At 39.7% G+C, this 10957-nt stretch overlaps 1 protein-coding gene across 1 annotated transcript; it reads right to left on the bottom strand.

Annotated features, from left to right (window-relative positions):
- Positions 1 to 833: 833 nt before the first annotated feature.
- On the bottom strand, positions 834 to 4429 carry CUNHXorf66 (chromosome unknown CXorf66 homolog). Its single transcript, XM_021242542.2, has 3 exons — positions 4306 to 4429; positions 3237 to 3393; positions 834 to 1667 (listed from the first exon to the last, which is right to left on the bottom strand). The coding sequence occupies exons 1-3, from the start codon at positions 4391 to 4393 to the stop codon at positions 1007 to 1009; spliced, it is 906 nt and encodes a 301-aa protein (XP_021098201.1). The 5' UTR covers positions 4394 to 4429; the 3' UTR covers positions 834 to 1006.
- Positions 4430 to 10957: the final 6528 nt, after the last annotated feature.

The raw sequence follows: 10957 nt of genomic DNA, 5'->3' as shown, positions 1-10957 counted from the left end.
CCTAATCCCGGTAGTCTGGATAAGATAAAAGGGGCAGAAAGACGCTGTTAAGGCCTCTTGTTGCTTTTGCTGTCTTCTACTTCTACTTTAACTGTTGCCCCTCTGCCATGTGCCACCCTGCCTTGGAGCCAGCCAATTATGGACTGAAACCTCTACAAACTGTGTGCTCAATAAACCTTTCTTCCTTTAACTTTGGGTGTCGGGTATTTTGTCTCAGCAACAAGAAAAGCAACATAAACACCATAGCATAGGCATATGTCCATCAAGCAGTAGGCACTACAGAAAAAGAGATAATCTTAAACTGTGAGGATTCCACATAAACATTAAAATGTAGGGCTGAGGTGTAGCTCCGTGGCAGAATGCTTGCCTAGCATGTGCAAGGCCCTGGGTTTGATCCCCAGAATCACACACAAACACAAATTCAAAAATAATCTTCAGGAGCTGGAGGTGTGGTACAGTGAAGGAACATTTGCTTAGGATGTACAAGGCCTTGGGTTCAATCTCTAGTACTACAGATAAAGAAAAATAAATACTCAGCTGAAGATGTAGCTGAGTGGTAGAGCACTTGCCTAGCATGCATGAGGCCCTGGTTCAATCCTTAAATCTCCAGCACTGCAAAAACCAAAACAAACAAACAAACGCCATTGGGTCAGGGCTTCATATTAGAGCTAACCCAAGGAAAGGAAGAATCCAGGGTATGGATGGTACAATTCCTTTCTAGGTTTGTGTGTGCATGTATGTTTAAGTTTCCCATTCAAATGGCCGTATATAAGATATATCAGAAAGCTTTGTACCTCTAAAATACAATGATAAACAGAGGAATAATTTGTGGTATCAGGCATTTAATGGAGATTTTAAACATAAATTGCCTCAAAGATGCATAGGTCCAATCTTGATAGTTATCAGAATTAGATTTTCTATTAGTTTTCGGTGATGGCAAGGATAAAATAGTTGGTATAAATTTACTCCTTTATAGTTGGATTTTATTTTTATTTTTACTGAGCCCTTAGTTATTTGGGGTGCCTTTAGGGAGTAAATCATTGCTCATGATGTTACAAATAATGGTTATCTCTGTATCACTGTCTTCATCACTGTCATCAACCTTATAATTGTCACTCACAATAGCAAAGTATTCATGGTCCTGGGAATCTACCTTATGAAAGGACCTGGCAAAAGACATCATTTCATTTGAAACAGGAAGGTACCCAGCCACCTGAATATCATCATCTTTTTCCTCAGAAATATTATTGACCAAGATTTGATTTTCAGGATAAGGTGACTCAGCTGGCCTTCCTAGAGACTGTAGACTAGCCTGCGAAGGTACCTTGGCTGGCTTGGCTGAAGAGGGTGAACTGACTTGTGCAGCTAGCTTATGTGTCTTCTTGTGTGTCTTTTGAAGGTATATCCTATGTAACTCTTCCAAGTAAAATGATTTGAGTAAGTCTATGAGGCTTGGCTTGGATGACTTTTTGGAACTTGATTGTCTGACTAACTTTTCTGCATTGGGTGGTATGGGTGACATTTCTGGATTTGCAGGCCTAGATAAATCATCTACATTAGGCAGCAAGGTTTGTTTTTCTGGACGGCACAAATCTTTTGTCTTGGATTTGCTGAGTGGTAGTATAGCTGGCCAGCATAATTTGGCTTCTACACCTTCCTTTTTGACCCTGAAAAGTAGAAAATTTGAAGAGCAACAATTTAAAACAACAACAAAATTCTATTACTATCATCAGAAAACGTAGGATACTATGGTAGCTTAGATTTTTGGTGTTTTTTTTTCTTTTTCTCTCTCGACAAAAACTGAACACAATAAGAATTGGAATGTGGTGAAAGCTATAACTCAGATTACAGATAAGAATGCTTGTTGAATGTTTTTTCCTTAGGAATATTTTACTATTTCAACCATATTAGATAACTTTGTGGTCTATGTTTGGAATTACACTAAGTTGTTTCACAGCTACTGTTGAGAGAAAGAGAGAGAGAGAGAGAGAGAGAGACAGAGGGAAAGGCACTTTCTTGTTTCAAAAATTAAACTTTTATTTAAAATGTCACAAACTGATGACATATTACAAGAAAACAACCTCCTTAGACCAAGGTCATTATTTTCCTATCATATTTATAACATCAAGTTATCTATCTGTGCATGTTTATATTAAATCCTCTCAAACTAAATGAATAGAACACTAGAACTATATTTTAGTCACCAGTCCTTGGATTGGGAAATTTTTAGATAATCAGTATATCAGCCCCCCCTCCCCCATCTGTTCATATGGAAGGTAGAGACTGAGGTCATAAGAGTAACAGCAATAGATAATTTTTTCATGCTATTCAATCTTGAAATGACAGATTACCCAAAATGTTTTATTGCCTTTGGAAAGGAGCCCCACCCCCTGTCTCTCTCCCTCTTCATTTTATTCAGGTACTCATGCTCTCTCTTCCTAAACTGAATTCATAATGGAGGTGATAACCTTGGGTTCAGTTGAACCTTGAGTAGGAGAGCTTTGACTAAAATTGATAGTGCATTTGAAAATATTTAAGAATATACACAATTTAAATGAAAGTATCCACCCACAAGAGGTTGATAGCTCTTTACAAGTCTAAGGTCAACATTAAATAACCTGAACAATAATGAAACCTGCACCGTATGTATATGCATACACATACTTTGCACTCTCTCTTTCTCTTTTGTTAGTACATGTCTGTAGTACACAATGGCTACATTCCTTGTGGAGAGTTGGTACATGCACATAACATCTAATTCTTCTATCCATCTCCCCCACTCCCTCCATTTCTTGGTTCCTTTTCTTTTTGCAAAAGATCTATCTCTCTATTTACTCTTATCCATCTTTTATTTTGCTCTTTATTTATATTTCAGGTTTCTCATATAAGAGAAACCATGCAATAATTATTTTTATTTTTTTCCTTTTTTATGGTAGTGGGGATTGAACTCAAGGCCATACTAAACTACCTTCCCAGCTCTTTTTTATTTAAAGACAGAGTCTCACTGAATTCCTTAGTTGTCCAGGCTGGGCTGAAACTTGCAATCTTCCTGCTTCAGCCTCTCAGAGTGCTGGGATTATAGCAAGGCGCTGACATGCCTGGCTTGCATTCTTAATTTAAAGTTATAAAACTAGTCTGGGGCTGTAGTTTAGTGGTAAAGCACTTGCCTAGCATGCATGAGGCCCTGGATTTAATCTACAGCTACTCAATCAATCAGTAAATCAATCAATACTTACGGTTTTTGTTCGATGGGTTTAATCATGCAATTATAATGGATAAGGCAGAAATGGATAGCAAAAAATGCTGTCATCATAAGACCATGCAGGACTTTGAGTAAAGGCTTCCTACAATTTTCTACTTTTTCTTCCTTCGTGGAGTTAAGAGGCCTAACTCCTACAAAGAGATCAGAGAATATTAGGTAACCACGTTTTCATCCACTTTGAGAGTGGTGTGCTGTGAAGGTCAAAAAATCTCTTCATTAATTTTTTTAATTTAAATTTTGAGACAGGGTCTCACTATGTAGTCCAGGCTGGCCTCAAACTCTCAGTGATCCTTCTGCCTCAGCCTCCTGAGTGTTGGGATAACAGGCGTGCACCACCACACCTGGCCATTAATGATTTTTCAAGCCTTAAATTTCCACTGTAATTTTTTTCTCTATGCATATCACTAGTCACAGTCTAGAATTCAAAGCTGAGCGGCATCTCTGGCTAATCCATAAACTTACCTGAGTTACCCCTGCATCATGTTTTGTTCACCACAGTACCTCAGTTTTGTAGTGTGTGTAGGTTGTGCACATGTGAGTGGATTTACCTATTGTGTGTGACAGGAAAGGGACTAGGACAAGAACTAACCCTTGTTAAAACTTACTGTTCAGTCAAGTGTGATCGTGTGTATCTGTAGTCTCAGATACTCAGAAGGCTGAGATGGGAGGGTCCTTTGAGCTCAGCAACGTGAGACCAGCCTGGGCAACAGTAAGATCCTTTGTCTCAGAACAGAAAACAAAACCCTACTGTTTGGTGAGTCCTGTGTCAGATTCATTTACATTGTATTATCTAGTTTGGATGGGGCATTGGGTGAGGAAAGGGAAGTAAAGGGAGACTAGTAGCCTACTATCTCTAGGCTTATATTTAGCTAAAGTGTGTCACACAGAAGTAAAAATATCAGCTGTTATGCTAGAAATTCTATTACTACTAGTAACATCAAAGCAACAGCAGATTTATTTAACAGAGATAGCCTTTTAAATTAACTATTTGAATAAGTAATATAATAGATCATAATTTGTAAATTTTAAGGTCAGGTACCCACGTGCAGTAGAAGATCCATTACTTGTGCTTATATTTAAACAATTTGTTGCCCAAATTGACAAAAGTAGGACACAAATGAACAGAGTCATGTCCAAGGCCTCGTCCAAATGTGCCTTCTGCTCAGGTAAGTGAGCAACTTATGTGGTTCAGTCTGTTCTGGGTGTTTATGACATCACTGTAACACTACGTCATATTCTGACATCAGAAACACCAGTTTCTGGGTATAGATTTTATCATACCTTTTAATGATTTACTTCATCTTCATATCAGATACTCTATCCAATTTAAAACAAAAATTGAGGCATTATTAATCACAGGAGAAACAGAGATGGTAGAGGGAAATGGGAAATTAAAGGTGTCTTTCTAGAAATTAAAGGAGCATTTCTCCTTATTAAACAGTAAGAAGGAACTTTGCAGCCTGATATGAACTGAGTGTTTGTGTCTCTCCAAGTTCATATGTTGAAATTTTAAAATTTTTATTATGTATTACTGATTTATTATTGTTTTAGACAGTCTCGCTATGTAGTTCAGGCTGGCCTTGAACTCAAAACAATCCTCCTGCCTCAGCCTCCCGAGTGCTGGTATTACAGGCATGCACCACTGGGCCCGGCTAATATGTTGAAATTTAGTATGAATGTGACGTTATTAGGAAGTGGAGCCTTTGAGATATAATGAGGTCACAAAGGTAGAACCCTCACAAATGAGATTAGTGCCTTTATAAAGAAGAGACCAGAAAGCTCCTGCTTTTCATAATGTGAGAGTATAAGGATAAGTCAGCAGGCTGTTCCAGAAGAGGACTTTCATTAGAACCTGACCATGTTTGTGGACGTCCAGGCTCCAGAACTGTGAGAAATGTCTGTTGTTTATAAGCAACTTAGTCTATGATAATTTATTATAGTAATCTGAAGTGAGGCAGGAATTGTGACCAAGAAATGATGTGTTGCTGTAAAAAAATCTCTAAAAATATGGAAGCAGTTTCAGAACTGGGTAATGGGTAGAGGCTGTAAGAATTTTTGAAGAATCTGAGATTGTTGTGAATGGACTTAGATGATTCTGGTGAGGGCTTCGAAAGAAGAGAGATGAAAACATTCATTTTCTTAGAGAATACATAAATAATGATTTCTAGAATATTGGTAGACATGTTGAAAGTAAAGGTCATTCTCATGAGGTCTCAGAAATGAGGAACATGCTATTGCACAATGGAGAAAATAAAATCCTTGTTATAAAGTGTCAACTAAGTTGGCTGAACTGGATTCTGTGCAAAGTAGAACTTGCATGCAATGAAATTGGAAATTTAGCTGAGCTTTCTAAGCAAAATGTTGAAAGAATGGCATTGTTTCTCCTGTTTGCTTATAGTAAAATGCAAGAAGAAGGAAACAACTTGAAGATAGAATTATTAAGCAAAAAGGAACTAGAATGAAAAGATTGGAAAAATTTCAGTCTATTTATGTTGCAGAAATGAGGAAGCATACTCAGAAAACACCAAGGGTGTGCCCAGTGGACCTTTGAGTAAGGAGATTAGTGTGGGTGTGAACCACAGGTCTGATCAGTTATCCCAGAAGGAAAACTGCCCCTCGGCAGTCCCACCTCTATGACTTTAGGAAGAGGTCTTCTGGCCTGGAGAAAGCAAAGTGATGCCTCCCCTCATGAGATAACACTGATGAACTCTGAATCACCTACCGCTTCATTTTTCCCTTGCCTTGAAGAATATACTATGTTTACAACAAATAGCTGTATGGTCCTGTCCTGTAAAATCCAACAAATCCAATAGGCTTTCTTATTCCTTTCCATGTCCTTCCCCTTAGGTTCAATCTGCAACCTAGAAGAAAGTACTCATCAGAACCTGATCATGCTGACACTCTGATCTCAGACTTGCAGCCTTCAGAGCGGTAGGGAAGAAACTTCTGTTGTTTGTATACTCTCCAGGCCATGGTACTTTGTTATTGACTATCTGAACTAAGACACAGCCTTGAGGTGTTTCTTGTCTTAAATGATGGAAGAATAATCATTCTGGAGTGTAAGTCTGTACGAATTTTTACAAATTAATATTTTGACTAGTCCTTTGACTTTTTTGTGGTACTGGAACTTGAACCCAGGGCCTTTGCACTGAGCTACTCCCCAGCCTGTTCTTTTACTTCTTACTTTAAGACAGGGTCTCACTAAGTTGCTAAATTACAAGGCTGAGCTTGAACTTGTAATCCTCGTGCCTCAGCCCCCCACAGTGATGAGATACAGGCCTGCACCACCACACCTAGTTCCTTCAACCTTTTTATTGAGCTGCTGTTAACCATCAGGCTGAAGCTTGAACCAAATATTCATTTATTTAACAAACATTCATAGAGTGCTCCTATGTGCCTGACACCATGCTTACAGCTACACATCCCCAAATCATCAAGATAAAGATGCTTACAGTCAGTGAGCTTACATTCAAGTCACATATATGTATGACTATGTATGAATACATATATATAATATATATATATATATATTCTATTTACAAACTATTCTGAGAAAAGATCCATAGGCTTCCCAGACATCCAACAGCACAAAGCATTAAGCAGCTCTTTTCCAGATGCTGATGACTCTAAGCCAGAATCCACCTTCTGAACTCCTAGTCTATATACTTAACTGGCTCCCGAACTTCTATAATTAGAGATCTCATGGGACCCTCAAGCTCCACATGCTCCAAATGGAACTTTTTAATTCTATCACCCTCATTCTTCTCAAAGCTGAAATTTTTCTTGGGTCCTGTATCTCAAAAAATGGGATCAATAGTGACCTCATTGACCATGCCATACTCCTGAGCTGTCAGATCCATATATATAATAATCTATAATCTATAATATAGATTATAGATTAGTGTGAAGTTAAGCACAGTGTTTGGGTTGAGAAAGATCAATAGGAAAGAATAGATTAGAAAGGAGACCAGTTAGGGAGAAGAGACAAGATAGTTACCAAAACTGGAGTATTGGCAATGCAAGTAAATAAATGAATTTCTCTTCTGATAAGTTATTTGACATACAATTATTTTCACATTGACATTATTGAATCTTGAATGGTTGATGGAGTAAAGGTAAGGGAAACAAGGACAGTGCTTCCGTGGAAAGAAGGCAGGAGAGGCCGGACCTCAGTGGGTCGAAGAGTAGTTTCCTCAGTGGTACTTAAGTCAAGTCAGCTAATGTGAACAGTTCTTCCAAGTTTGACCACAAAGAGTGGCACAACAAGGTGACTGCACGAGTGAGAATGGGGCTTTCTTGGTTGGCTTGGTCTGTCATAACACAGTACCATAGGCTGGGTGGCTTAGAGTCATCACGCATTTATTTCTCAGAGTTCTGGAGGCTGAGAAGGCCAAGGTCAAGGTGGCAGCAGATTCACTTTCTGGTTGGAGCCCACCTTCCTTTTCATAGAGGCCCTTCTGGCTGCATCCTCACATGGTGAGAGCAGGCAGCCAGGTCTCTGGGCCCTCTTTCCTAAAGGCACTAATCTCGTTCATTAGAAACCTCACCCTTATAACTTAACCACCCACCAAAGCCCCTACCTTTTGATTTCATCACCTTGGGGATTAGGATTTCAATATATGAATTTGGGAGGAACATTAACACTCAGTGCATTACAGGAACCTAGGGAGGACATTTGTACGATGGGAAAGACCAGCTCAATTAAAAGCTCACGAGAAAGTATATGGGGGAAGAGGTTGAAGCCTCAGGAGATAATTTGGATAAGCCACAGGGCTGGGCTCCTTAGGAGGCAAGAAAGAATGCCATAATGATACCATCACTCACTGCTCCAGGTAGATAGATGCAAATCAAAAGATTTGAGCCTGTATAGACCCAATCGAGATGCGGGTAGAGGTGGAGATGAGGAGGTTGGAAGGAGGCATTTGAAGAATACCCATCTGATGGCTACTTTCATAACAAATCAAAATTAGAAACTATTTTTTAAAAAGGAGGTGGGTCAGAGAGTTGAAGATAACAGGGAAGATTTGAAATAGATGCTGTGGAGAACGGAAAGACGAAAGAAACTGTGGGATGTGATATGATTGGGAAATTTGCCTTTCTCTGGTTAATGAGAAAAATGTTTCCCGTTACTGATAAAGCTATTTCTATGCTAGCTGATATGTTCATTAAGTTAAAAATTAATCATTATAATGAATACCACTTGAAAAGTAGATGCTAATCAGGGCTGCTACAAACAGAACATTCAACTTGCCAAAGAGTTTTCCCTGAAAATCATTTTCTGTCAATTTATGACTAATGGGCCAGTACATACTGTACAGGGATATGATTCATCACAGAGTTCTGAAGTCCAGGCCCCTAAAGCAGTGGAACCGTATAATCTTTTCCTTAGCACCCACTCCAGTGTCCTTTTGTCTGGGCTACCTCCACCAGCCCTAGTTTCTGTACCGCTCATGCACAAGGGCAGCCTACATGTAAGAAATTTTCTTTGGAGAAAGGCATGTGGATGGCAGGGTTGTGGCACTGGGGAAAGCACACTGAATCCCCTCAAATGGGCTGGACCTTTCAACTTGGTGTTGTGTTACTGTGAGTTACCCATATGCCATTTGCAAGTGTTTTACTAGGGGCTTCCTATGTGCCATTGAGGCTTCAGTGGCAGAGACAGCTGGGTGGGTCAAAAGACATTGAAGACAAACAAACAGTGACAGGTGTTGAAGGTGCCAGGAGAGCTGAGAAGAGCAGGTGTGATCTCATCAAGAGGGTCAGGGGCAGGGGAAGTTTTCCTGAGGAAGCAATACTGGGGCTGCATTCTGAAAGATGAATAGGAATGAATTACAAGAAAAGGGAAGAGAAGAATGTTTTAAGTTAAGGGGGCACATGTGCAAAGGCACTGTGGTAGAAGAGAGAGTGGAAAATTGAAACCAAAAGAAGATAAAGGAATTAGCCAGGCCCAGTGGTGCACACCTGTAATCCACCACTTTAGGAGGCTGAGCCAGGAGGATCACAAATTTGAGTCCCATTTAGGCAACTTAGTGAGATCTTGTCTTAAGATAAAAATAAAAAATAAAAAGGATTGGGGATGTACATAGCTCAGTGTGAAGACCCTTGGTTTGCTCCCCAGTATTAAGAAAGAGAGAGAGAGAAGAAAAAGAAAGAAAGAAGGAAAGAAAGAAAGAAAGAAAGAAAGAAAGAAAGAAAGAAAGAAAGAAAGAAAGAGAAAATGGAGTTTGAGGCTGGAGAAGTCTGGGTCTTGTAGGCCAAGTTATGAATTTTGGACTTATTTTAGTCTCAGAGCAACGGGAATTACTAAGGCGTGTTTAGCTAGGGAGTGACATGGTAGGGTACGCATTTGAGAAAAAACACTCTGGCTGCGGTATGAGGAATAGGTCACAGAAGCACAAGGGAAAGAAAGGAGGCTGCTGCAGAGGTCCAAGGGAGAAGAGACAGTGGCTTGAAGCAGAGTGAGGACAGTGAAGATGGAGAGACGTGGACTTTTACCCCCACAGTGGGGAGATGGAACCCAGAGCTTCACACATGCTGGGCAAGTGCTGTCTCATTGAACTTTCCTCCTACTCTCCAAGTGGCCCACAGTACTTTGAAAAATATTCTGATAGGTGAGTGAGCAGAATTTGATGATGGGTAGGATATGGGGCACGAGGGGAAAAAAGGTAGGAAAGGTGATTCATTCATTCAACAAAAATGGGTGGTGTGTGCATCGGGTGACCAGAAGCTTTGCATTGGGCAGTAAACATTCAAATAGAAATAGCTCCTGCCTTCAAGGAATTTGAAATCTAATGGGGAGACAGATGCAGACAGAAGCAATCACTAGGCATAGGGGGTGTGCAGTGCCCTGCAGCTTTCCCACTCATAGGTTTCGGGAACCCACAAGAGGAATATCGATTCACAGTGGCAAGGCCTGGAGGAGATGATCCTTGAGCTGGGGTGGAGTTTTCTGTCCGATTCTTTGTTTAGGAATATGAGCAGATCTCCCTGGAATCTACATTGCATTCCAGGCAGAGGAATGAATATGCACAAAGCATGGCTGAGGGAACTTGATTTCCATGTGGCCCAAATGAAGACGACACCTTGTCAAGGGTGGCGGGGGTAGCTGGAAATGAGGCTGCATTGGGGAAGCAGGGGCCCGGTTATGAAAAGATGCGTGCTAAAGGGCTTACTTTCAGTCTATTTCCTCATCTCTAAAATGAATAGGAAAGAGATGAAAGAACATGTCCTATACAGGTTGCAGTCTTTGAAATTATGCGTTTGGGGCCATTGGAATAGAACGAAATTAAATATTCATTGAAAAATACAACCCACTTCTCCCCCGAAGCTCTAAATAATCTTGCTCCTCAAATACCTTTTAAGTGCATAATGATCAGAAAATGTTATTTTGCTTTTTGCATAAATGGCTTTTCAAATTTGAGTAGTGCATAGAAAGCAAAAGAACATTATCTGTCAGCTCTTTTAAAAATCAGTTTATTCCCTAGCAAAGGGTAGATGCGACAACTATTTTAAGGCCAGTAATTCAGAAATAGCATCCAAATCAATTTGAATATTAATTTCATATTCACAATGGATACAGAAACCATTTATTTTTGTTTGCTTTAAAATAGATTTATCTGATTTAATTTCATTTGTCGGTTCACATGATTGGCATGGTAGAAATCATTCATTTCCCTCAGAAATTCTGAGGTAGAA

This window comes from Heterocephalus glaber, unplaced genomic scaffold, assembly GCF_053883595.1.
Source record: "Heterocephalus glaber isolate CG9 unplaced genomic scaffold, H.glaber_assembly_v1.0 deba00001764, whole genome shotgun sequence".
In the NCBI taxonomy this organism is placed as follows: Eukaryota; Metazoa; Chordata; class Mammalia; order Rodentia; family Bathyergidae; genus Heterocephalus; species Heterocephalus glaber.
Note: the sequence above shows the minus strand (reverse complement) of the source record. Positions and strands in the feature narration are given on the sequence as shown.

What these genes read in the sequence shown, in the direction of transcription:
- CUNHXorf66 (XM_021242542.2), bottom strand. Translation starts at nt 4,393, where the DNA reads ATGACTCTGTTCATTTGTGTCCTACTTTTGTCAATTTGGGCAACAAAT. An exon ending in TAATGGATCTTCTACTGCAC is followed by an intron (nt 3,394 to 4,305) that starts GTGGGTACCTGA and finishes ATCTCTTTGTAG; the next exon opens with GAGTTAGGCCTCTTAACTCC. An exon ending in AAACCCATCGAACAAAAACC is followed by an intron (nt 1,668 to 3,236) that starts GTAAGTATTGAT and finishes TCTACTTTTCAG; the next exon opens with GGTCAAAAAGGAAGGTGTAG.